We start from the raw sequence: 23,609 nt of genomic DNA, 5'->3' as shown, positions 1-23,609 counted from the left end.
GTGTTAAATCAACTTCGTATTAAATATTGCCGATATCAAAACCATAGATATATAACCTATAAATGGAATGTTTTACTTTGACGTTGAAAGAAATGTCAATTTGTCAGTGCTGGAGTTAGGGTTACGCGCCGTTGGGAGAACGCCCAGGGCAAACAAGGGGTCACTGCTCTGTTTATTACACTCTTAAGCAATAGTCAAGGTAAACAAAATAACAACGATGGAATCTCCACTAGGCGCAGGAAATTTATCCTAACAAATGAGTTTTGAACCTCTTTACCTCATTTTATAGATTATATATCTATGGTTAAAACACTATGATTAGGAAGACTGCCATTATTTATGTATTTGGTTCCCTTTCAACTAATCAAGTGCTTATAAATCAAAAGCAATTGACGTAGCTTAAGAGACGCAAGTCACTAATATAGGTTATAAATGGAAAAATGTAGTCTATAAATTGGAAAGTGTTGTTGCATAGCGGAGTTTTGTGATCTTTTTAATATTGTCGTTTAGAAAACTAGTTTATTTAAAGAAAATCATATACTAAAAATCAAAGTTCGGTCTATGATTTTCTTTAGATATAGGTTATGTCTAAAATGTTTAAAGAATGCACTTTTAGATGGAAATTTCTGAATCGTAATAAAATTATCATCGGAAATGATTGTGATTGACAAAGCATATTCGTGTAATTAAAAAAATATCAAGGGCTGCAGTGTTGCCCGATGCCGCGAGCATATCACCAACCATAGACTAAGCAATGTTGCCAAATGTAAATACAAATAATTTGTAGGTATTTTTGTCTGGATGTCAGTGTTAGGTTGTGAACACATTGAAGAACATTCTGTTCTGTAAAAAAATGTTTTGTTTGTACAAATGTTTATGGCCTAATCAATTATTGAAATTAATTAATTTTCACATTAAAATTATTAGAAAAATTTATAAAATTAGTTGAAAAATAAATATCCGCCCATGGTTTCTTTGAGACGTTATTGTCAATATTGTTAGTTGTTTTTAAGACGATTATTGTTATACTTGCGTTATGAAGTTTTTCTGTCATTTTGTACATAAGATTCATTAATATTTACATCTTATGTTTAAAAGTTAAAATGTTTTGCAATCTAGATATTTGTTATCTGTGCATAACACTAATGTGTTCACAACTTAGTGTAAAATAAATTAAATCGAAGTATAATTAGGTAATTTCCTAGTTTATGTAGTGTATAGTGAAGTTAGTTACGTTCCGTGGACGCTGGATGCGACGTATATCATTTATTTTCTATTTTGATTAAGAAACATAAATGTCTGTTAAATTTAATGTATTAAAATATATTTTCTAGAAGAATTATATTGTTTTATTTAACTCGATTATATCTTTTATTCTACACGTTTGTTTAACCACTCATTGAGTGTTGTATTTAAAAAGGTAAGTAACGCGTGGTATTTAAAAAAAGTAAGTAGTCTATGTGTTCTATGCTCTATATCTATGCTAATTTTTATCTAGATCAGTTCAGTCATCTAGGCTACACGCGCTTCGGATTTATAAAATAAGAAGTAAGATTTGAGGGAGGAAAAAAAACACATTTGAAGTATTTAAAATTTCGATTTTGTTTAATAATCCGGAAACCATGTCCGTTGTCAATGAACTGGTTGATACAGTTTTTTTTTTTTACTTGATTTTGGCAACAAATCTATTCTCACAAGAGCATCCGTCGATACAAGACGTCTGGCCTTAACTCCATATATGTACATCCTTTACATCTGTTACTATCACTTTGTGAGAAACATGTACGACTGGGATTACTCTCTCACTTTATTATTTCATATTAAAAGTTACCTTTAGTATTTTTTTTACCGAAATATGGCAACACTGATTGAGATAAAATAATTTGTGCGTTCGGCGAGAAATTCATAATTGCATTTAAAAAGTAATCCATAGTCAATTGCACAGGCCTTGTAAGCTTTACTGGCTCACTGGCGCCAGTTAGTTTAAATGATGCCAGCGCTGATTTCTAGCACTACTCATACAACTTAATAAAGTCATATTTTGAAAACAGAACAAAAATATACACTATATTTCATATTTAAATTCATTATTTTTTTAATTCATAGCTATTCTGTTCAAATATAAACAATGACATTAAACTATATACAAATTTTAATTTAATTATTTAAAAAGTGAGAGAGTTTAGGTGGGGGGAGGTGTTAAGGAGGTAGTATTGCTAGGAGCGATGGTTCATCTCCTCCTCGTGTCTGTTGGTAGCGCGTAGGCAGTCGCTATGCACTTTGTACTCAAGGTTCACCGTACTCGGTAACTGTAGGATTCGTTTCATAGCGTCGCGGACGCGAGCCGCCGCTGCCAAATCTGTCGCCGTTCTATGCCACACCGCTAAATGATCTTCCTGGTAAAAAAAATACTAATTTAAAAACTACACAAAAAATATACATTTTTTTATTCTCAAATCAATCTCTGAGAAAAAAGTGGGTAGTAAATATTCTTCATGCATACAAATATGATTATATCAAACTAGCTTTCGCCTGCGAACCTGTCTGCGTGCAATTTCAATAAAATGTGAGTATCCCATGTGTTTTTTGAGACTATCCTCTACATCTATGCCAAATTTCATTGAGATGGGTTCAGCTGTTTAAGCTACAAACTCTAACATACATCCATACATCTAAACTTTTACATTTATATTAGTAACACGTAAGATAGCCGTTTTTCATGTTTCATTTACTTCATAAATAAATGATACATTTTGTAACCAACCTGGAAACGTATGGAGAGCACAATGCCGCAGAGCTCCGGCCCAACCATGAACTGTTCCCCCAGCATTGCCATACAGAGTTCCTCCCACGCGCGCCCCGTCTGTGACTTACGTAGTCGTACCACCTGTAACAAACATCTTTGTAACCAAGGTTGGCAGAATTTATAGCTTTCTTGCACTAAACATATCACTGGTAGTGTATTTTAATTTATCTATTAATTCCCCAGATTACCTTATAACCTAGTTATGATTTGCTACATTTTTAAATACTAACTGTTGCTCAAGATTTCGTCTATGTGATACAGAGAAATATAGCCTATGCTACTGATAACATAGCTTTCTAATGGTGAAAGAATTTTTGAAATCGGTCCAGTAGTTTTTGAGTTATTTTAATACATACAAAAATACAAATCATTCCTCTTTATAACATTAGTATAGATAATACATTAAAAAAAAAATCATTTATCCAAATTAAAACAATAAATTCACATTAAAATTAGTAAACTGCCAGTGTTAAATTCAATAAATTAATTATATTACGAAACAGTTTTCTACTATAAGGTAATGCCTACAATTTTAATTAATATATCTTATTTATTACTAGCTGTTCCCATGCGACTTCATCCGCATATATATAAAAAAATCATTTTGTTGTTCACATTTGTCGAATTATCAATTGCAAATGTCAGAATGACATGACATGACATGATGTCAAACCTTGGCAACCTTGCTTCCTTGATGTTGGCAACAACTTATGGTCTCTTTCCCACATTAGGGTTTTTATCCAAAATATTTACCCCCTAAGTTTAATGTCGGGAAAATATATAGCCTAAAGCGTGAAGTAAGTGTAGGGCTATTTATTAAAAAAATAATTATTTAAAAATATGCTGTAGTTGGTGACATCTTAGGCAACAAAGAAGTGTGTGTTTACGCTTTTTTATAATAGTATAGAAGTATAGATAGATTTGAACTAAAATATCATATTTACAATTTGAATTCCTTACCCATTTCCCACCATTAACATTGGCAGGATCTTCCCACATAGGCTTGATGCCGAGTTTGAAGAGGTGCAGGTTGGAGAGGGGAGGCAGCTCATCTGGGCGTGACAAATGTGAGTATAGTCCCCACCACTGTTCCACGCTTCCCATGCGACCCACCATACGTAACGCCTACAAAACACATACAAGAATTGTTATTCATGTTTTTTACATTGGATGGCAAATAAGCAAGTGGTCAAAAATAATTCAAAATAGTGAAGATATGACCTATAGACTTCTTCAATTGCAATTATCTTGATCTATAATAGACAGAGGAGTGGTCATACATACAAGGATATTTCCTCTTTCTATGCGACTCCTCTGTCCAATCTACTTCCCTTTCCTTTAATTATACTCTAGCTATCCTATTAGAGTATTTGTCTTATAAGATTAGGTTAAAATGGTCTATTAATTTTCCTCAGAATATATGTAATTGTAAATTGATAATCTATTAAAATGTTGTTTCTTTAGAACTACCCTCACAAAAAATTTCTAAGTCAATCATTGTTTCCATTGCTAGATCTCTGGTATGTTGATAATCAAAAACCTAATTTTACAAAGGTTAATGAACTATTTAAAGATTTACTTAAAAAAAAAAAAACTAGATGTGTTGTGAATTCTATTTCAGAAAATTTATATTTCAAATTGTTACTACATTTTCATAATTTAATTGTTATGTACAATATAGTCTTAAAAATGTAAACAATAGCTGTTGTTGTTTATTTTCTATTTTTATTTATCATACATTATACTATCTGTATCTCATGTCTCCCATACTGTTAAATGTTATCAGAGTCTACAAAAAATTCAAATTTCTTATGTCGTTAGGTAAAACATAAATAAATATATAAACAAATAACATCAAAACAATATTAAAAATAACATTTACCTGGCCGTAGCCGGTCGTGGTTGTGGATAGGTCACGGGTGGCCGGCCGTTGCGAGAACCACATCCAATAACTGTACTCCAGTTTGTGTTCATGGGGTGGTACGTATGGCTGGACACCTTCATCCTCATTACGATCGTCATCTTCATTGCCAGTATGATTCAGTACGCCTCCGTCACCGGAACCAGACCGTCGATCAGGAACGTTTAAGTTATAGAACTTGCACATTTTACGTTCACTCATGTTACGCCAAACGAAATAACATGATTCCCTTATGGTCTAACCCTAGGACACGTTGCTATCTATATTGTATTAGACTATTCAAAAATTGTTATTTACAATTTTATAACTACATTAACTGATATTGTTAGGTGGCCTAAATATCATTTAATTTTATAGCATTAATAAGTAACTCATAATCAACCTATTCCCTCTTTTTCTATGTATAAGTATAACCTTTTTCTTTCCGTCATCAAAATTAGAACTGTCAATGACAGCATGGGGAAGACGACCAACGCGTTTCACTGGAGATAAATAAAATACAATTTGTTGATGTAAATATGAATTACTAATTTTTTATGAAATAAAAACAAACATTTTAGATTTAACGTGAGTGTTCTGAATATTTTTAATTATTAAATAGATAAAATCAGAATTATCAGCAGTAAGGAAGATTTTTATTCAGATTGGTGATGATCTTTACAATGGGTGATTATTTATATTATTTCGATGATAACAGTGATGTAAAGAAAGTCTCAATGAATAAGTATTTTGCGTTTAATAAGATCCGCACGGCATGTTTACGTATTTGTTTATTTTGAAAAACGTAAAAAAAAACAAATGTCAAAAATTTTAAGACAGAAAACGTCAAATTTGACTTGTGGCGGGTGGAAAATCGGATATAAACAAACAACTCTTTTTACGTTTTTATTATAAAATTCGCATATCTAACCAAATATCATTAAGTGTATATAAAGTTTAAGAAGAAATTTCTTAGTTTAAGAGCATTGTCCGTAATTTACCATGGCCAAAGTAGAATCTATTGGTCGGAGTAGTCCTGACTGTTTAAATGTGGATTTTATGCGATCTTTAGTAAAACAGTTCTCTGAATTGGTAAATAATTATTTACCTTACTTTCTTCTCTATTGCGCTTTTTTATAGCTATTATGACATACACCACTTCATATTTAGCTTACCTTGCGGAATTTGTAGGGCCAATGGACTAGTGCTTTCTTCTGGGCGGATGCTGCGGCAGCGACGAGCAATGACTCCGCAAGTGGGGACGACATTTGGCTGCTGGCAAGCACTATGCTCTCACGGGGAGAGCTGCACCGTGCAGCACACGCCATCACTTCTAGAGGACTTCATAGGTAATTGTACAACTTTTTTAAATTATTAAATACTTGAAGGTTACTCATAGTTTACTAATATTTCTTGATTTTATAATTAAGGTTAAAGCTTGTGCTAGGATTTGGTGAGTAAAAATTTTATGAAAAAATTAAACCAAGTGTCAGCTATATGATCTATAACTGGCTTCATCCAAGTACTGAACATCTTTAACTAAACATAGTCTAACTATAACATTGTCATTATTCCAGGCGTCATCTTCTCTGCCTGGGGGTGGCAATGCGAGCATACATCTCTGCAAAAGAACCAGCTACTGCATTGTCTTTATTAGATGAATGTGATGTGGCATTGCTTGACCCAAGAAGCCATGATCAGACACACAATGTAAGTTATTTACACACATTAGCTGCATTGCTAACAATTTTTGACTATGCTTAAATAATTTATACAATAACAAGCACAACTGTTTTATTATAACACTGTTTATCCCAATATTACAAAAAAAATAGATTTATTCATGACTTCAATGACAATGGTAAGAAGTGGTACAGTAACTGCCCAGGATGCTAGAAGGAAAAGCAGTCAAAGCAGTCAGTCAGTGCAAATAACAGTCTTAAACCCCCTAAAGCTATTAAATTTTGGGCGAAATAGGTATCTCGTCCAGGGCACTGGTAGTCCTAAAATTAGTACTGAATGATTTATGTTTTGTAACATGCTAGAGGGCTCTAGCCAGTGTCCTGGTGTGGAAGGCTCGAGCATTATCTGCATTAGAAAGAAGAGAAGCAGCCGCAGAAGAGCTGACATCAGCATTACGAGCTGACTGCGCTTGCTATGAAGCTCTGGATCTGCTGTTAGAACAACATGCACTTACTCCTAGACAAGGTTTGTTTTATGTATCTATGGTTTTTTTTTTTTTTTTGTTGTCGCGGGGAATGCATTTACGCACTTCACCGTCCATGCTGCGGAGGCAACAGGGACAGTTTCGTGTGGGACTCCCGGCCTTAATCCTGGCCGGACTACCCACTAAACCCCGCAGTGTTCTCCTTCGCCCAACCTATGTATCTATGGTTTGATGTATGTTTGTTGTGGTCCTTAATTGGTTACTAAGAGAGACCCTTGGAGACTACATATATTTTCACCAAGGACTGGGGATCTTTTTTTTTTATTTTTTTCTCATCTTTTTGTCCTTTTTCGTGATCATCTATGTCACATATTAGAAGTTTTAGATTCTATATTTTACGATGGAAAGCTGAAATGTTAGCCATAAGTGTGTGTGTGCCATTTTATTTTCAATTTCAGAGACTGATCTTATAGAATCCCTACCAATCAACAATCAGCTGAGTGGTGCTGAGGCTGCACTACTACGAACTGCGTATAGAGATCGTTTACTAAGATACGTACCTGTTAAAACAACGCCTACAAACACTGATGAGGTATAAAACATTTCCATGTTTAACAGAAGTAATAAACAATTTTACAGGACGCTGATGACGTCATACTTTTCCTAAACAAACATTGTGGCTTCTAGCATTAAAATTTATTTATAAATAGAACACAGTATTGAAATGCATAGGCGTCGCCAGGAGGAACAAGGTGGTCCAGGTGTCACCCCCCCCCCCCTAGTAAATTTAAAAATGTATTTAAACATAAACATACTTAAAGACCGTTCTAATAGGGGTGGGGGGCAACTAGACCTTGCCTGGATCGTTGTCTTGACGCGCATTTTGATATGTTTAATTTGTATAATTCATTATCATACTTAGTGGTCTTTTGGACATAAATTATTTAAGCTTTCATGAGACATTATTATAACTAATTATTTTACGGCTATTACTCAAACGACGTTAGTAATAGCCGTAAAATAATCAGTTTTAGGGGCTATCTAACCGTGAGTGTGTTAAAGTACTCAATAATAAACAGCGAGGTGACTCTACGGAGAGCTCAGCGAACACACCTGGTTCAGTGGAAGTAGTACTATCGCGGAGCTCTGAAGGCGCGGCCCGCAAGGCGCGGCGGCTGGCGGCAGCGGGCCACTGGGCGGAGGCCCTCGCCGCCCTGGACCAGGCGGGGCCCTGGGCCTGCGCTGACGTCAGAGCCGCCTGTCTCGTGGAACTGAGGAAGAGTGCGGAGCTGTTCGCCTTCGCACATGCTCTAGTTGATGCGTATCCACATTTATGGACCTCGTGGTTCGCTGTTGGCTGCTATTATTACCTTATTGGTATGTTATACTGTTTACAAGGGAAGGTTTAGATGGATGGATGTCAATTTGTAGTCTAAACGGCTGAACAAGTTTCGATGAAATTTGTGTAGATGTAGTCTAAGTTCTGGAAAAGGGCGTTACTCGCTTTTGTTTTTTTAACTCCACGCGGACAAAGTCGCGGGCGACAACTAGTTTACTAATAAATAGCTTCTGTTTCCATGCCATATTTCACCGATATATATTCAGCCATTTAGGCGGTATACTCTAACAAACATCCATCTAAATGAAATTTCGCCTTTATTGTATTGGTAAGAAGTAAGTTGTCAAAAATATACCTATCTCTTTCTAATATATGTAGATTTTAATAGTTAATATAAGTGTTGTATAAATTGCATTTAAAGCATTTGATTTGATGCCTACTTAAATGAAAAATGTAATATAATAATTGTACAGTAAGTGCCTCACTTAGTGATCTGTGAGTGTGGACGGCAGGTAAGAGCGAGTTCGCGCGGCGCTACCTGAACAAGGCGAAGAGCCTGGAGCCCGGCGCCGGCTGCATCTGGCTGGCGTACGGGCACAGCTTCGCCGCTGAGAATGAACACGACCAAGCGATGGCCGCTTATTTCAAGGTTAGTTAGTAGGAAGAATAAATGTTTTCATCTATATCTGTATTTATATCTTATCTATGCTATAATAAAGCGTAAACACACACTTCTTTGTTGCCTAAGATGTCAGCAATTACAACATATTTTTGAATAGCTCCTATGTTACTAAAAAGCTCTACACTTGCGTCACGCTTTAGACTATATATTTTCACGCCATTAAACTTAGGAGGCAAATATTTTGGATAAAAACCCCAATGTGGGAAAGAGACCATAAGTTGCTGCCAACATAAAGGAAGCAAGATTGCCAAGGTGTGTCATGTCATGTCATTTTGACATTTGCCATTGATAATTTGACGAATGTAAACAATAAAAAAAAAATTTCATGCGGATGAAGCCGCACGGAAACAGCTAGTATAAGATAAAAGTACAGTCGCGAAAATCTACGGTGTTGCATTTTTGAAAACTTGCCTTGTTCCTTGCAACGTCAAACGCCGTCTCTTATGGAAAAATAATCAATAGACAATGTAAATGAAATAAAATTTTTAACCTTTTTTTCGTAAAGACATATAAAAACTTCATCCTATTTGTAATTATTCTGCATCGTCTTAATGCGTACAAAAAGTTCAAATGTCTGGAATTTCAAAGATGGAATACTTCGAGGTTTCCCGATTGTACCATCAAGTAAAAAGGGTACTCTGAAAATATAATTTCCATCTCGATGAAATTGTAAATTAATTTGATCTAGAATTTTGCAATAACTGTTGATGTAGATGAGAAATCTGTTTAAAACTTGTTACATCAGTGAAATTTGGATAATATGTGCAGTTTTTTAACATTAACACGAAAGTTGCAAGAAACCCAAGAAACAGAACATCGGTATTTTTTTGTTACATTTATTCGTAGTTCTAGCTACTGTTAGTGTATTAAGAAGGTATGTTAGGCGACGCAGCTGATGGCGGGCTGCCACCTGCCCGCGCTGTACGTCGGCGTCGAGTGCTCGCTGCTCAACAACGTCAGCATGTGCGAGCGCTTCCTGCTGCGCGCCGCCACCCTGCACAGCGACACTGAGGTACCGCAACACACGACACGACACGACACGATATGACAAGACACGACACGACACGACAAGTTACGATATGACAAGACACGACACGACAAGTTACGGTATCACAAGACACGACACGACACGACAAGACACGACACGACACGACAAGACGCGACATGACACGGCAAGACGCGACACGACACGACGTGACGCGACACGACAAGACCCGATATGATACGACACATAGAGATACACGAGCACCTTAGACTTGGTCTAGAGGGGGATCTAGTATTAATACAGTTATTTGTAGTAGTTTTGATCCTTCCAATCAATGATCCTTTCTGTGGGCCGTGTTGAAGACAGTAATGTGTTGGTGCAGTGCGCGGAGGTGGGCGAGGTGGGCGCAGACGAGAGCAACGCGGAGAACAGTAGTGGGTGGGAGCGCATCGCACGCGTGGTGTGCGACCCGTACGTGGCGCACGAGGCGGGCGCGGCGGCGCACGCGGCGGGCGACCACGAGCGCGCGTGCGCTCTGTGGCTGCGCGCGCTGCACGCCGCTAGGGACGACCGCGATCAGGTATACACGACCTATCCTGCTCGAAGGACCTTTTTTTCGATTTGGCTATTAAATGAAGTAAAGATGTATCGTTTTATTATATTTACAACACATGGAAATAATCTGTTGAAATTTTTTTTTTATTATTATAAAATATAAACTAGTAAATAACTGATAATATCATAAAGATAAAGATTTTTTTTGTATGTACTCAAAAGTTACTGGATCGATTTCAAAACTTCCACCACTAAAATCACGGACATAAGCTTCGTTTTTTTAATTCAACGCTGGTGAAATCGTGAACAACTATTATTCATTATAGAGCGCGTGGATAAAAAAAACGTGTTTAGTAGCCTATGTAAGTCTATTTTCAGCTATAGCCGTTGACCAGTTTTGCAATTATAACATCCATCCTTCTAAACTTTCGCATATGATATTAGCAAGTTATTATAAACTACTTTTTTAAATTAAAAAAAAATACCTTTTACGTTACTCACAGATAAATTACCTTTCTAACGGTGAAAGAATTTTTGAAATCGGTCCAAAAGTTTTTGTTTTATTTCAATACACAAAAGTATAAATCTCTTTAAAATGTTAGTATAGATTGTATTTTATGAGTTAACTAGCTTTCGCCTGCGACTCCGACCGCGTCGAATTAAAAAAAAACAAAAGAAAGTAGCCTACGTGTTCTTCCAGACTATGCTCTACGTCTATGCCAAATTTCATCAAAATCCGTTCAGCCGTTTAGTCTACAAACTAACAAACATCCATCCATCTAAACTTTCGCATTTATAATATTAGTTAGATAGACTGTTGTTTTATTTTATGTGTTCAGCTGCACCCGCGCTGGGCAGCAACACTAGACGGTTTAGGGCACGCGTGCCGCGCGCTGGGGGAGACGCGCGCGGCGCTGCGCTGGCACGAGCGCGCGCTGGCGCTGCGCCCCGCACGTGCGGCGTCGCTGGCCGCGCGCGGCCTCTGCCTGGCGCTGCCGCCGACGTACTCCACGCGGCACTCGCACGGGACCCTGATGATGTGGTCGCGTTGGCGTTACTAGATGCTGTTGTGGATAGACTGGATGCGGCACTCACTGGTTAGTAATGGTTTAAGATTGATCTGAGATCATGGTTCGGTTCGTTTGTTAAGTCAATTTGGATCTATGTAAAGGTATTTGTGAGTTTGTCATGACACAAGTCACAATATGTGTGAAACTCGCCGCCAGTTTAGTTGTTGAGCCATAGCTCAATAATTCAAAGTTAAACATGCATTAGAAATTTTTTTCGATTCCTATACACATTTTTACTGTTCATATTTAGCGTAAAACAAAATATAAGTTGTTCTGTGTGTTCTATTCTGTATATAAGATCATTATTTCGAAGAAATAGAGTAATTGAATGAATATTAAAAATATCGTAAAGTTTTCGGTTGTATAAATTGAATGTTATAGTTTAAATTATTGTTTAATTTTTTCAACAGATGAAGAAATCCCCCAGTTTCCATTCCCCACTGTGAATCTATCGCTAGGGGCGCCGGGCACCCCGCACACCCCGCACGCACCCCACACCCCGCACACGCCCCATGCTGACGCCACCAACACATCAGATATGAGTATGAGTTTCGACTGAACTGTCAATAAATAAATTAAACAATTATTCGACTTTTATTTAAATACCTAATATGCTCCAGTAATCTAATGGATGGATGGATGTTTGTTACAGTTTGTAGCCTAAACGGCTTAGTATATCTCGATGAAATTTGGCATAGATGTAGAACATAGTAAGGAAGAACACATAAGCTATACGTTTATTTCTTTTTTAATTCCACGCGGACGGAGTCGCGGGCGAAAGCCAGTTTTTTATAAATAACCGCAGTTCTTTAGTTTTTACAAACGCCTAATTAGACTTCAATTTACATGTTTATCGTCGCTTCAATAAAACGCAATATTAATTAAACATTTCATTATTTACATAAAAATTTACATACATATTTACATATTTTAATGATAACTTTTGGAGTTCTCGTTGTAAAATGTGACTGTTTTTAAAGTTGATAAAATTAAAATACTACTATAAAACTGAATATTAATACGAAAGTCTGTATAAATCTTAAACCACCAAAATACCGCTGACCATACATTTAAAACAAACTTATTTATATTTGAATACTACCGTGGTAGTAACCGTTTCCCATTATAATGCATAACAAGTCCAAAGACAGCGGACGCGGTTGCGATAGTGGACGCCTGAGTAGTGGATAGGGCTCCACCCCACAGCCAGCCGCGAGGTAACCAGCTGACAGCATGCAGCACGTCCAGGAGTAACTTGGAGGTAGTTAGCGAGGCCTGCGTGAACCTTACACCTGTACACTTCGGTCTGTTGGGGGACTTTAAGATTTGAGCAGTCAAATGTAACGCACGGAGCGATCTGTGGAAGAAAGTTTAAGTTTAAATGGCAGTTTAATTTTGTACTAAATAGAGTCAATCTGAATATAATTTTCCTTCTTTACTTTTGTTCTAATCGCTCAATATATGTTAAAACGAACATAAATACAAAACAGCAATAACAAATTTAAAACTCTGAACTGCGACTGCGAAAAAAGTTTTTTTATAGGAGTCATCCTTCTATGAAATCTTTTGGTTAGTATAAGCTGAACAATGCTTGCAAAAATCTACAATAATTAAAGTGTACTAATAATTTGATTACTAGCTGTTGCTTGCGATTTCGCCCGCGTGAAATTAAAAAATATAGTCTATGTTTCTTACTGATAACGTAGCTTTTTGATGGTGTAAGAATTTTTCAAATCGGCCCAGTAGTTTTTGAGTTATTTCAATCAAACAATAATGCAAATCTTTCCTCTTTTTAATATTAGTATATAGGTTAAAAAATTTCACTCACCTGATTAGTGCAACAAACGCCGACAATGACCAAAACAATTTATGCGCGATGCGTATCTTCTCATCGAGTTCGTGTGGCAGTCTGAGCACGCCAGTATCCAGTAGCCATACCAGCTTCTCTAATTGCAGGTACGAAAGCTGGAGCACACCGTTGCTTACGCCTAAACCACCCCATAATAATCCGTCCTTAAACCAAACAGTGTATTTAGAAAGTTATTGAGAAAACATCGTCATCTATCGTCCTTCTAGCTTGTAGCGTTCTTCTAACTGCTATTCTTCGATGTCCGATGTGACCAAAGTGTTCTTAAATATGTCAATAAATTATGTATGTATATTATCTTTTACTTACTTGTCTCCCAAGTCCATATTTGAGAAGCGCTCTAATCGCGGCAGCGTCATCAAACAGCCGCAAGGTGGCGCGAGCGCCAGCAATCCGCGCACTCGCTGTCAACAATGGCTGACTCTTGGAGGTCGCTCCCCATAACTTCAATGTGTAATTCACGAGGGCAACAACCTGTTTGTCAACACTTTTATATAAATGACGCTACTATTAATTGATACCCCCAATACTTTTGGTGATGAATAATGAAGAGTTTGTTATTAAAAAAAAACATCAATCTCTCCAGAAATTGGCTGCCAAAAATTCGACAATGTGTAAAGAATTATATTAACTGGTTAAAACAGGTCATATGGTCTAATATCGAACCCAAGAATCTAAGTGAAAAGATTACTTTAGCTATAAAATCAATGAGCTATTGGGACACGATATTTCGACTATCATGAGACAAGCCGATACCAGTGGAATGTGGAAGTCAAGTATATACTTCGGTGAAGGTCCTGTATTAATGAAGAATCATCACCAGATTGTCAAACTCGGAAACCATTAACTTATCGACAGTGATAAAACTTATTATTAAAATAACTTTTACCAATAAAATATTTGTATTTGTACCTATTACAGATTAAATATAAAGGTAATGTATAGTATCAATCTAAAATCATACCTTATCTCGATTAGCATGGGTTTCCAACAAACAGCACACTTCGTCTACCGCCCCCATGGTGTACGCGAACCGCTTTCTACAGTGTATCAATAACTACATAACGTACTTGCTTACATTTTTATCCTATCTCATGTAGATAAGATATAATATTTAGATAGGACAATGAATTCCAATGTAGCAAATTTTTTGGGACAAATAAACAATCGAAGTACGAAAGTCGTTAGCCTCTGCTAGAGTCCAATTCAAAAAATGTCTGTTTAAAAAAAACTTTGTTTCAAATTCCAGAACTATAAAGAAAACAGATAAATCAGATTATTCAGAAATAAATTACTTACCTGGATAGAGTATTTAAACTTTAGCTTTCTTTTTTTTACACTAGATGAATTAAATATTAACAAAGTAACACTATAAACGAAATATTACTTTTTAAAACCGATTTTGTATATATTAAGTTTGGCTGATAATTAAACGAAGTCGTGTCATACGAGTGTAATGTAAATTGGTGTAAAGTTTTATGTTAATATGAGTCATTCGAGTACAATAACTTAAGCGAGTAACTTGATATATTGTGCTAACCGTACATTTCCACTGAAACAGCTGTACAAAATAACTGTGTGTCAATCGTCTCTACCAAAACTCAACCGTAAAATACGGTTATATTGTAAAGGGAAAAGATTTATATTTTTTGTAATGAAATAACTCAAAAACTACTGAGCCGATTTCAAAATTTCTTTCGCTGTTAAAAAGGTAATTTATCTGTGAGTAACATTGGCCATTTTTTTTTGTTTCACGCAGACAAAGTGGCGAGCAACAGCTAGTCTGTACTAATATTATAAAGAGGAAAGATTTGTATTGTTTGTGTTGAAATAACTCAAAAACTACTGGGCCAATTTCATAATTTCTTTCACCGATAAAAAGTTAATTTATCTGTGAGTAACATTGGCTAATTTAAATTTAAATCGGATTAAGTGGCGAAGAACAGCTAGTTTAAAAATAAATACATGAATACTTCCATTCATAATCACAAAAGTCGGTTATCATTTCATCATTTGGCGCTTAATCCGATAAACGGATAAGTTATGAAAGTATTTTACAGCGTAGAATCAGTATTATCAAAATTTCTTATATAATGGACTTTGACAGAGATGTACTATGATAACTCGCCCCCCCATTTACCAATATGTATTACTAACCTTTGCCCACAACTCCGTCCGCGTGGAATTAAAAAAAGTAAGTAGCCACAAGAACACAAGTTCTTCCAGACTATCTCCGCTTACAATTAAAAATAATAGTAAGTAGCCTATGTGTTCTAAGACTATCTACAGCAATGCCGAATTTCATCGACATCTGTTAAAAATGATTACAAAGTTATGGAAACCAACTTTTAGAATCACTCAGTTATGTGCTGGTTAAAATACGAAACAAGACTTATGGCGAACAGACATCCGTCTATTAAAATAAGCATAATAAAAAGGTTTGTATATACCAAATAAAAGAAATAAAATATTAAACAATGCTTTTATTTATCATTTAAAAATAATAATTTCTTTATACAACATTTTCTAATACAACAAAAATAAGCTCTGTTAATCTCATTGTAATACTTTTTTGTTTTAATTGTAATATTTACTTTAACCATTCCAACTAAGCTCAACGCTTGTGCTAGGATATTGTTCACAATAGTCGAATGACGGGATTCGAACCCTCGACCGCAAGATCGGTAGTCCGTACCCTAAACCATTAGGTTATTGGCACTTGTTCACTAAAGAACTAGAAAGACAACTTTTTGTTTTAGATGAATTTTCAGTGAAAACTCACGATTATATTTTGGAATGCTGAACGTCAAAGTGAAATTTTTATGTAACCGAATCACGTAGTTAAAAAGTTACCTTTATAATTTCATTAAACCAAAATAGTTTATATAGTCGTACTTTGAACTTTGATTTGTACGTAATATTGTTTTTTGGCAATTAAAGATTCCAGCTATCTACAATTATCAATGAATTCGAAAAACACATATTTTTATTATTTTTTATTTATTTTTATTATATTTATATTTACAATCTCTACAATTTTCCGAGACAAATTTCAGACAGACTATATTCATAATCGATTGGTGACATACATTTAAAAAAGAAAATTACTTGTATTCATTGGGTAAGTACACTTAAAGCCATAACGAGTTATTGCCTACTTGCATACATTATCTCGAGGTATTAGAAAGTAACAAATTCATTTATTTACACAACCCCTTTAAACCTGTAAAGAATGTTACCAAGAACATTACCGTGCGTTCGCACTGTCGATACATTTACATGGAAACTTTTTTATAAATTACTAGTATTTCCTGTAGCAGTCTAAAGTTTTAGGTTTTTGGTTGGTTCTCTATAGTCGAATGGCGGGAATCGAACATACGATCTAAAACAATAGAACGTAGCTTTTAAATATCTGTGCAAAAAAATTCGGTCATTGTTACACGGCTAATTGTTTTTTATTTTTATTGTTTACCCGTCGTTTGCACAACTAATTCATTATTTATAATTAGAGGCGGAGTTGTATCGTTGTCAGGAACAAGGTTTTTCTGTAAGTTGATAACCGCGAATTGTAATGACTGTACAAACAACTGACATTACATGCATTCTTTCGCAACTTTGCGACAATGCGAACGCAGTATTTTATAACAAGAATCTTTTGTACTAAGAAAACTATTTAATCAATCGTTTCCTAGCGAAGTACAACGCGATGCCTATAACAGAGGAGGTGGTTGCAATGGCGGCGACTTTCGTAGCCCCTATCCTCTCCCCCCACAGCCAGCCGGGGGGGAGGCAGCTGACGGCGTGAGCTATGTCTAAGCAAAGTTTCCCCGCGGTCACCGCTCCCAGCGTCAGCCTGACATCCAAGTTCTTACGTGCATCAACACCACCGTTCTCCGAACATGTTTGTAGACAATCTCTACTCCACCAGAGATGACGTAGAGAGCGTAATGTCCTGTGAAAGAATGGAATTAATAAAAAACAATTTAAGTAAATGGACAAATGTCAACGTGTTTTGAGATGTTCATGTGGTGTAAGGGTGTAAGGTCCGCGAGGAATTAAAAAAAAACTTAGTAAATAACCTATGTGTTCTTCTAGATTATATTCTACATCTGTGCCAAATTTCATCAAGACCCGTTCAGCTGTTTAGGCTACAAACTCTAATAAATATCCATTCAAAATTTTGCATTCATAATATAAGCAAGATAGCAAAAAGACAGATAAGATATTGTATCAACTGAAATATTAGTACGAGTTTTATCTTAAAATATAATTTGTGTATAATTTAAATTAGCACAGATTACAAAGAAACTTACTGTAACAATGATATGTATAAACTGGCCGCCCACAGAGCTGTGCTGACCACCTCTAGCCTGTCAGCGGTTAGCGTGGACAGTTTAAGGATGCCCACTTCATGCAACCAACACGCCTTCTCCACAGGAAGGAATGCCTGATCCACCATATTAGCTAGCACACCTAGGAATGCCGCCATTTTTGATGACTCCTGCGTAATATATAATCTGTTTCAATCCGGACTTTTTTGTTGCTAAGGAAACTATTGCATGATTTTATTTTCTTATCTGCATTTTAATAGAACTGTTAAGATAGACGTAATCGTAAATTTAGGAAATAAGGATTCTGTTTTCTGAAATGTTTTCTCATTTGTTATTTAGTTAATAATTATTTACAGGACTGTCTAAATCCAGAACAACTTATGCCTATAACCGAGATTGGTAGGCAGAGAAGCAAGCAAACCTCCATTTAGTGTAGTCATGACAAACTTTGCTCACTTCTACATTCATACATACATACATGCATCTTAAGCTAGGAATAGTGTTTAAACTTTTTTTTAAAGAAACTTACAACCTAAAAGAATCCTATGAGTCCTTGGATTGTAATTTAAAACAGTTCATTTTTGTTTTGTTATTTTTTACTGTACAATTCCGGACTGACAAATATTCATGTAATTGATATTAAATCTCAAGTATCAATATTATCATGTTACATTTGAGTGACATGACAAAATATTTGTTGACAAGGGCATGCAATAATGGACATAGGAACCGATACATTCTGTATTGAAACATATTTGTAGTTAGCAATTTCTGTAAATGGATATGAGGAAGTAACATTTAATATACTATGACATGCACAAATAATAAAAGTCAAATAAATCTATACTAATATTACAAAGAGGGAAGATTTCAGTATGTATTGAAATGTATTCAAAAACTACTGGGCTGATTTAAAAAATCTTCCAAAATTAAAAAGCTATGGTTATCAATGAGTAACATAGACTGTATTTTCATTATTTTCTAATTCACATGGGCCAAGTCGCAAGCAACAGCTAGTTACATTTATTTAACTAATATATTAACAAACTTTATGTTTATTCTTGTACAAGCTGTGTGAGAAATTACGAGATTACCTTTCTAATAGTAAAAGATTTTTTTAAATTGGCCCAGTAGTTTTGAAGTTCTTTCAATACATACAAAAATACAAACCTTTCCTTCTAAAAATAATATTAGTATAGTATATAGTATATCAAGGACCAAACTCTTTAACTATATCGTTATTGTGATTGTATAGTAACTTACATGTTTCCCCAAGCCATAGTTATATGTATGTCGTATCATAGGTATATCATCGAAGAGCCGCAACAACATCCTGGCATTTGAGAGCCGGGAGCCCGCAGCCTCCCATGGCTTCTCTCCTTTGATGCAGCCATATAGTTTGAATGCATAGCAAGTTAAACGAACCACCTAGAGTTTAAAAGAATATAGTTTTATTAGTCTTATTCTGAATTTATTAATCTATGATTTTATGATAAAACAAAAACTGACATTATAAACATAAGGAAAAGATTCAAGTCAAGGCAAGAAAACCGAAAAGGTTACAGTATAGACGATATACAAAGCTGGATTTTCACATAACATTATATTTGAAAAATTATTAAATTATCGATAGGTTGGAGTAAGTTTGTGCAACAGGTTATTGACTGGAACGACAAGAATTTATACGCAAATATCAAGGTTAAATAGTTTCCGCATACTTTACCTTGTCTCTTCCATTGTAACTGTCTAAAAGTTCGCAAATATCTTCGACAACAGAAGACATTTTTATTAAAAAAAAAAAAAACAAGATATTCGTCAACTAATTCACTGATAACTTATCTACTGTATCAAAAATCAATGTTCAAAAGTCACTAGCGTTTTGAAACAAGGATGAATGTACGATATTATTTGATTATAACATTTCTCCATGCCGCGAGTAAAACTAGTGGACCTTGATTTCGAAAGGCGCTCTATCACAATCACAAAATTATAGATAAGTTGAAGTCGGACCCCATAACAGCTGTTCTGTGACAGTTGACATATTTTGATGACATTGACAGAATGCTGACGCCTCCAAAAGCTATAGCCAAAAAATTGTAACTTTCGAAAATCGATTATTGTTATCGGTTTAAAATGCTTTAGGTTATCAACTAAAGCATTTTAATTTAATGCTTTAAGAAAGATATAAAAGACGCAATTCCAATCAATTTTTAATCAAATTGATTCTTTGGTAATGTAACATTCAGTTTTTAACAACTTTTAAAATGATTACGACGATTAAACTCGATGTGTTTTATGAAAGTCGATGCTTTATAATCTATTTCATACTTTGATCAATTTTGTACACAATTCTGTGACACAATTGCACGATGTCTCGAAATGTCATAACATTTCAATTTTCAATGAGAAATTAAATAATAATACAAATTTTTAACTTTTCTGAACAACTTAACAGTAATTTAAGCTACGAGACATCTGAGAAAATGAACGAGTTCTCAATACATGATATACCGGAGTTTTCTAAAAAGGAGCGCATTGTTGTTGTTGGTATTATTGGAAAATCTCCTTACCGGTATCATAACAAAACAACACCACTTTTGCCGACAACTAAATGTGAAGAGGTAACTATTTTTCCTTATCCAACCTGAAAATAAAACTTGTATATCCTTTGTCTACTTATCTGTCTTCAAACTTGCTTAAATTCATTAGAAAAAGTAAAAAAATAATCCAACAATACAACTTCATTTTATCTTTAATCTGTTTGCAGAATGGAATTCAGTGCTTTTGGGATGAACGAAAGAGTGTTCTATACCTTCACGCCATAACATATTTAGACACGAAACGCCTGGCAACACTTGCTGCTGATCTTGATGAGGATTCCAAATGCTCGGTAAAGGATGCTGATGCTGCACATTGGCTAGTGGCAGCAGGAGAGCTGGCGATAGAGTCCTGCAGGGCTATGACATTAATATTTCATCTTTGTCATATCATTATCCTGTCTCTACCTACACCAGTATTTGATCTTGGATATCTGCAACTGTTTGAAGCTATTGATGGTTATAGGTAATTATTATATAATTAAATCTTGTAAAAGAAGTTGACTTATTCATTGTATTCCAGTGAGTTTTAAGTATTAAGGATGTCGCCTGTTGGCCCTGATTGGCCTACCAATCAATCAACCTGTTGGGATTTTTTCCCATTGAGTAACTGATTGAATTAATCCAATGGGGGGTTTCTCTCTTTTAATAAAAATGTAAAAGCTCATTCTGAATGTGTTTTGATAGAACGGTAATTAATAAAACATAACCTTATATAATTAGAAAGGGAATAATTATGAAACATTTAACAAATTTTTTGTTATTATTTTATTCATTAGTGTTTTCTCCATTTTACTAGAAATGAGTTACATCTGCAAACTAAAGCTGCTCTATCCGAAGCTGAAGTTGGTAGCACATGGGAGAATCATGGCAGACCCTGCTGCCCTCGCCTGCTGTTCCATTTCCGTAGAGCTCCAACACCGTTACGGAAAGCCCCAGCAGCATTAAAAAGACTTGAACATGCTGTTGAAGATCAATTATATTTTATGTTAAGGAAAACTAGGATTATTACTAATGTTTGGTAAGTTTTCTATGTTTTACTTTGTCTATTGGGTGAAAACAAATGTCAATCAATGTGATATTTTGTAAACAAAGATAAGAATAAATAGCTTTTAGCAGTTGTTTTTGTAAAATTAACTGTGACTGAGTCTTTCCCGTTTATCTGTTCACATTTCTTCAAAAACTGGTATAAAAATACTTTACTATCTGCATTTTTCATGTAGTTTAAAGTAATACAGTAGATTCTCGATAAGTTAAAGTCCAAGGGAAACAGAATATTTTAAGTTATCAAGGGTCTATGCCATAGAGGTAGGAAGGTTCAGTATTATTATTTTTTGGAGTTTTTGAGGCTTTTAAGTTACCAAGATTTGAGTTATAGAGGTTCTACTGCATATAAATATACTATAATATATAAGTTTTGAATTTAATCTGTCTAAATATTCAATTCTAGTGCAAAATCTGTCTTCGCTATACCCAAGAATGAAGAATTTGTATACATAAATACGGAGGAAGAGACAGGATCAGCTCGTGATGTGAGTTCTTTAGTCCGAGGACTGGTTCAGATGTGTAATGGTACAGAACCGGATCCTCCAAGTGATAGACCTAGCTTCCGGCAGTTTCTACAAGGACATATTGATCTGGCGTTTGGAGAGGGCTTTGATGATAATGTCGGAAAATATGCTATGAGTACTTCATTTTTTGAGGTTAGTATTGATTTGAAAAATTTTGTTTCATTGTACATTTATTTTTAAATTATTTTGAAACTTAGTTATCTGTATTAGTCTTAATTATTGCAATACATTATTTATTTGTTCATGAATCTTTGATTTATAGGTATTTCTTATAATTTATAGGATTATTATTAGCTTTTGTCCGCGACTTCATCTGCCGGGAATTAGGAATTAAAAAAAAAACGAATATAGCCAATGTTCCACAGTGATAACATATCTTTTTAATGGTGAAAGAATTTTTTTAATTGTACCAGTACTTTTGGACTTTATTTATTACATAAAAAAAAACTTTTCTCTTTGTACTATTTGTCTATAAAACTGTTAGTATCATATAGTTTTCGTATTTAGTTGCCGAGTGCCTCCTCATGGCGTAGAGCAGCGCAAGTACTGACGCCCATATACCTCCAGACGGACAAATCTGATGATGAGAAGGAATCCGGAGGAGTTCTGTTTGATACATTGGCTACTGACGTGCGATTCTCACAGGCTAGGTGTGCGAAGGTAATATATTCGTTTAATCCCCTTAAGTCTTGCATATCTACATTTGCAAATGTCTAATGCTGTAGTGTACAGTTTACATTATTCCAGTCCAGTAACTGAAACCAGCGCTGCTATACTGATGCATGCTAGTGCTCGTATAATTATGGTAAGCCGACACAGGTAATGATTACTGGACTGGAATAGTGTAAATGGCATAAGAGGAGTAATAAATGTGTGCTTTTGATAACTTAAATTATATACAGTTATTGCCATATTTAAAAAAATGTTTTCATATTTATTATTTAAGGTACTACCGATAGCGCAAGCGTCGTACACAGAAGGTCTACCGCCGTACTATTCCAGTCAGCAACACGCTCATAAGGTATGCATATATCAACCTTGTGTCTACAGAGGGTCGGCACATTATTTACTACATTTATCTTGAATCATTCACTTCTAATGTATATTCTCTTTCACACAAGTCAATCTTCCGTCTTTCTCTACCTTTGCAGCTACATGTATAGGCAGACCCTGGCACCAAAGAGATTCAAAAAAATATATACTAACGCTCTCTATTGATAGGTCCTCAAAACTACAAGTCAATATTTTTAAGTAATGATTGTAACTGCACACGGATCAAAAAGGCGCGCTTTTTACGTTCAAACTCTTTTGTGAATAATGACATCTGTCAAAGGGGGCATGACGTATATGTCAGTGATTCAGTGTTGCACTGCTACTATGGTACATTACTGATTTTCTACCTAACATATAATCAATTGAAATTAATTATTTACCAATAAGTGTGCCACTGTTTATTTATAATTAATGATGGAGTTTATTAAATTTTGTAAAATGTTTTATAACGTATACAAGGACATGAGATGGCACTAAACTTGACAACTGACATGGTACCTTTCAAAGAAGTTACCGGTGAAAAATGTTGTATCTAGTCAAAATATTTCTTAAATGTCTGGTTTAAAGGTATCTTTATAGTTATAAAAGATTATTTTTGGTATATTAGTGTTTTGTGTGTTGTTTGTATAGGTGTCGGTAGCTTTAGGCGAGCTGGAGGCGATGGCGCGCGGGCCGCTGATGGGCGG

The 23,609-nt window shown here is 35.2% G+C and overlaps 5 protein-coding genes across 5 annotated transcripts in view; 2 read left to right on the top strand and 3 right to left on the bottom strand.

Annotated features, from left to right (window-relative positions):
* Positions 1 to 1,581: 1,581 nt before the first annotated feature.
* On the bottom strand, positions 1,582 to 5,163 carry LOC106102665 (eukaryotic translation initiation factor 4E type 2). The gene is made up of 4 exons (XM_013282210.1): positions 4,689 to 5,163; positions 3,767 to 3,931; positions 2,765 to 2,887; positions 1,582 to 2,396 (listed from the first exon to the last, which is right to left on the bottom strand). Exons 1-4 carry the CDS (start codon positions 4,926 to 4,928, stop codon positions 2,217 to 2,219), a joined length of 708 nt encoding a protein of 235 aa, XP_013137664.1. The 5' UTR covers positions 4,929 to 5,163; the 3' UTR covers positions 1,582 to 2,216.
* A 394-nt stretch (positions 5,164 to 5,557) lies between these two features.
* Positions 5,558 to 12,088, top strand: LOC106102771 (cell division cycle protein 16 homolog). Its single transcript, XM_013282349.1, is given in 12 exon segments — positions 5,558 to 5,798; positions 5,898 to 6,055; positions 6,284 to 6,416; positions 6,752 to 6,914; positions 7,332 to 7,465; positions 7,953 to 8,250; positions 8,725 to 8,861; positions 9,778 to 9,906; positions 10,262 to 10,459; positions 11,274 to 11,424; positions 11,427 to 11,531; positions 11,915 to 12,088. Coding segments are annotated over 12 exon segments (1,845 nt in total). The 5' UTR covers positions 5,558 to 5,708; the 3' UTR covers positions 12,064 to 12,088.
* A 342-nt stretch (positions 12,089 to 12,430) lies between these two features.
* Positions 12,431 to 14,437, bottom strand: LOC106102695 (peroxisomal membrane protein 11C-like). Its single transcript, XM_013282245.1, has 4 exons — positions 14,336 to 14,437; positions 13,681 to 13,845; positions 13,333 to 13,517; positions 12,431 to 12,861 (listed from the first exon to the last, which is right to left on the bottom strand). The coding sequence occupies exons 1-4, from the start codon at positions 14,390 to 14,392 to the stop codon at positions 12,603 to 12,605; spliced, it is 666 nt and encodes a 221-aa protein (XP_013137699.1). The 5' UTR covers positions 14,393 to 14,437; the 3' UTR covers positions 12,431 to 12,602.
* Positions 14,438 to 15,991: 1,554 nt separating this feature from the next.
* LOC106102668 (peroxisomal membrane protein 11C) lies at positions 15,992 to 19,742 on the bottom strand. Its single transcript, XM_013282217.1, has 4 exons — positions 19,426 to 19,742; positions 18,966 to 19,130; positions 17,685 to 17,872; positions 15,992 to 17,323 (listed from the first exon to the last, which is right to left on the bottom strand). The coding sequence occupies exons 1-4, from the start codon at positions 19,483 to 19,485 to the stop codon at positions 17,041 to 17,043; spliced, it is 696 nt and encodes a 231-aa protein (XP_013137671.1). The 5' UTR covers positions 19,486 to 19,742; the 3' UTR covers positions 15,992 to 17,040.
* A 350-nt stretch (positions 19,743 to 20,092) lies between these two features.
* Positions 20,093 to 23,609, top strand: part of LOC106102651 (protein smg8-like) — an 8,167-nt gene continuing 4,650 nt past the window's right edge. The window contains exons 1-7 of the mRNA XM_013282191.1: positions 20,093 to 20,323; positions 20,470 to 20,765; positions 21,099 to 21,320; positions 21,750 to 22,002; positions 22,378 to 22,530; positions 22,817 to 22,891; positions 23,554 to 23,605. Coding sequence (XP_013137645.1) covers positions 20,186 to 20,323; positions 20,470 to 20,765; positions 21,099 to 21,320; positions 21,750 to 22,002; positions 22,378 to 22,530; positions 22,817 to 22,891; positions 23,554 to 23,605 — 1,189 coding nt within the window. The 5' untranslated portion in view covers positions 20,093 to 20,185. The remainder of the gene's footprint in view (positions 20,324 to 20,469; positions 20,766 to 21,098; positions 21,321 to 21,749; positions 22,003 to 22,377; positions 22,531 to 22,816; positions 22,892 to 23,553; positions 23,606 to 23,609) is intronic.

This window comes from Papilio polytes, unplaced genomic scaffold, assembly GCF_000836215.1.
Source record: "Papilio polytes unplaced genomic scaffold, Ppol_1.0 DF823912.1, whole genome shotgun sequence".
Lineage (NCBI taxonomy): Eukaryota > Metazoa > Arthropoda > Insecta > Lepidoptera > Papilionidae > Papilio > Papilio polytes.
This window is presented reverse-complemented; position numbering and strand designations above follow the sequence as displayed.

Excerpts from the sequence above, each read along its gene's own strand:
- LOC106102695 (XM_013282245.1), bottom strand. The coding sequence starts at position 14,392 with ATGGGGGCGGTAGACGAAGTGTGCTGTTTGTTGGAAACCCATGCTAAT. Across the intron at positions 13,518-13,680 it reads AATATGGACTTGGGAGACAA|GACGGATTATTATGGGGTGG; the intron begins GTAAGTAAAAGA and ends GTTTGGTTTAAG. Across the intron at positions 12,862-13,332 it reads GCGTTTGTTGCACTAATCAG|ATCGCTCCGTGCGTTACATT; the intron begins GTGAGTGAAATT and ends TTTCTTCCACAG.
- LOC106102668 (XM_013282217.1), bottom strand. The coding sequence starts at position 19,485 with ATGTCTTCTGTTGTCGAAGATATTTGCGAACTTTTAGACAGTTACAAT. Across the intron at positions 17,873-18,965 it reads ACTATGGCTTGGGGAAACAT|GAGTCATCAAAAATGGCGGC; the intron begins GTAAGTTACTAT and ends TATATTACGCAG. Across the intron at positions 17,324-17,684 it reads TTATACATATCATTGTTACA|GACATTACGCTCTCTACGTC; the intron begins GTAAGTTTCTTT and ends ATTCTTTCACAG.
- LOC106102665 (XM_013282210.1), bottom strand. The coding sequence starts at position 4,928 with ATGAGTGAACGTAAAATGTGCAAGTTCTATAACTTAAACGTTCCTGAT. Across the intron at positions 3,932-4,688 it reads CCACGACCGGCTACGGCCAG|GCGTTACGTATGGTGGGTCG; the intron begins GTAAATGTTATT and ends TGTGTTTTGTAG. Across the intron at positions 2,397-2,764 it reads TGCTCTCCATACGTTTCCAG|GAAGATCATTTAGCGGTGTG; the intron begins GTTGGTTACAAA and ends TTTTTTTACCAG.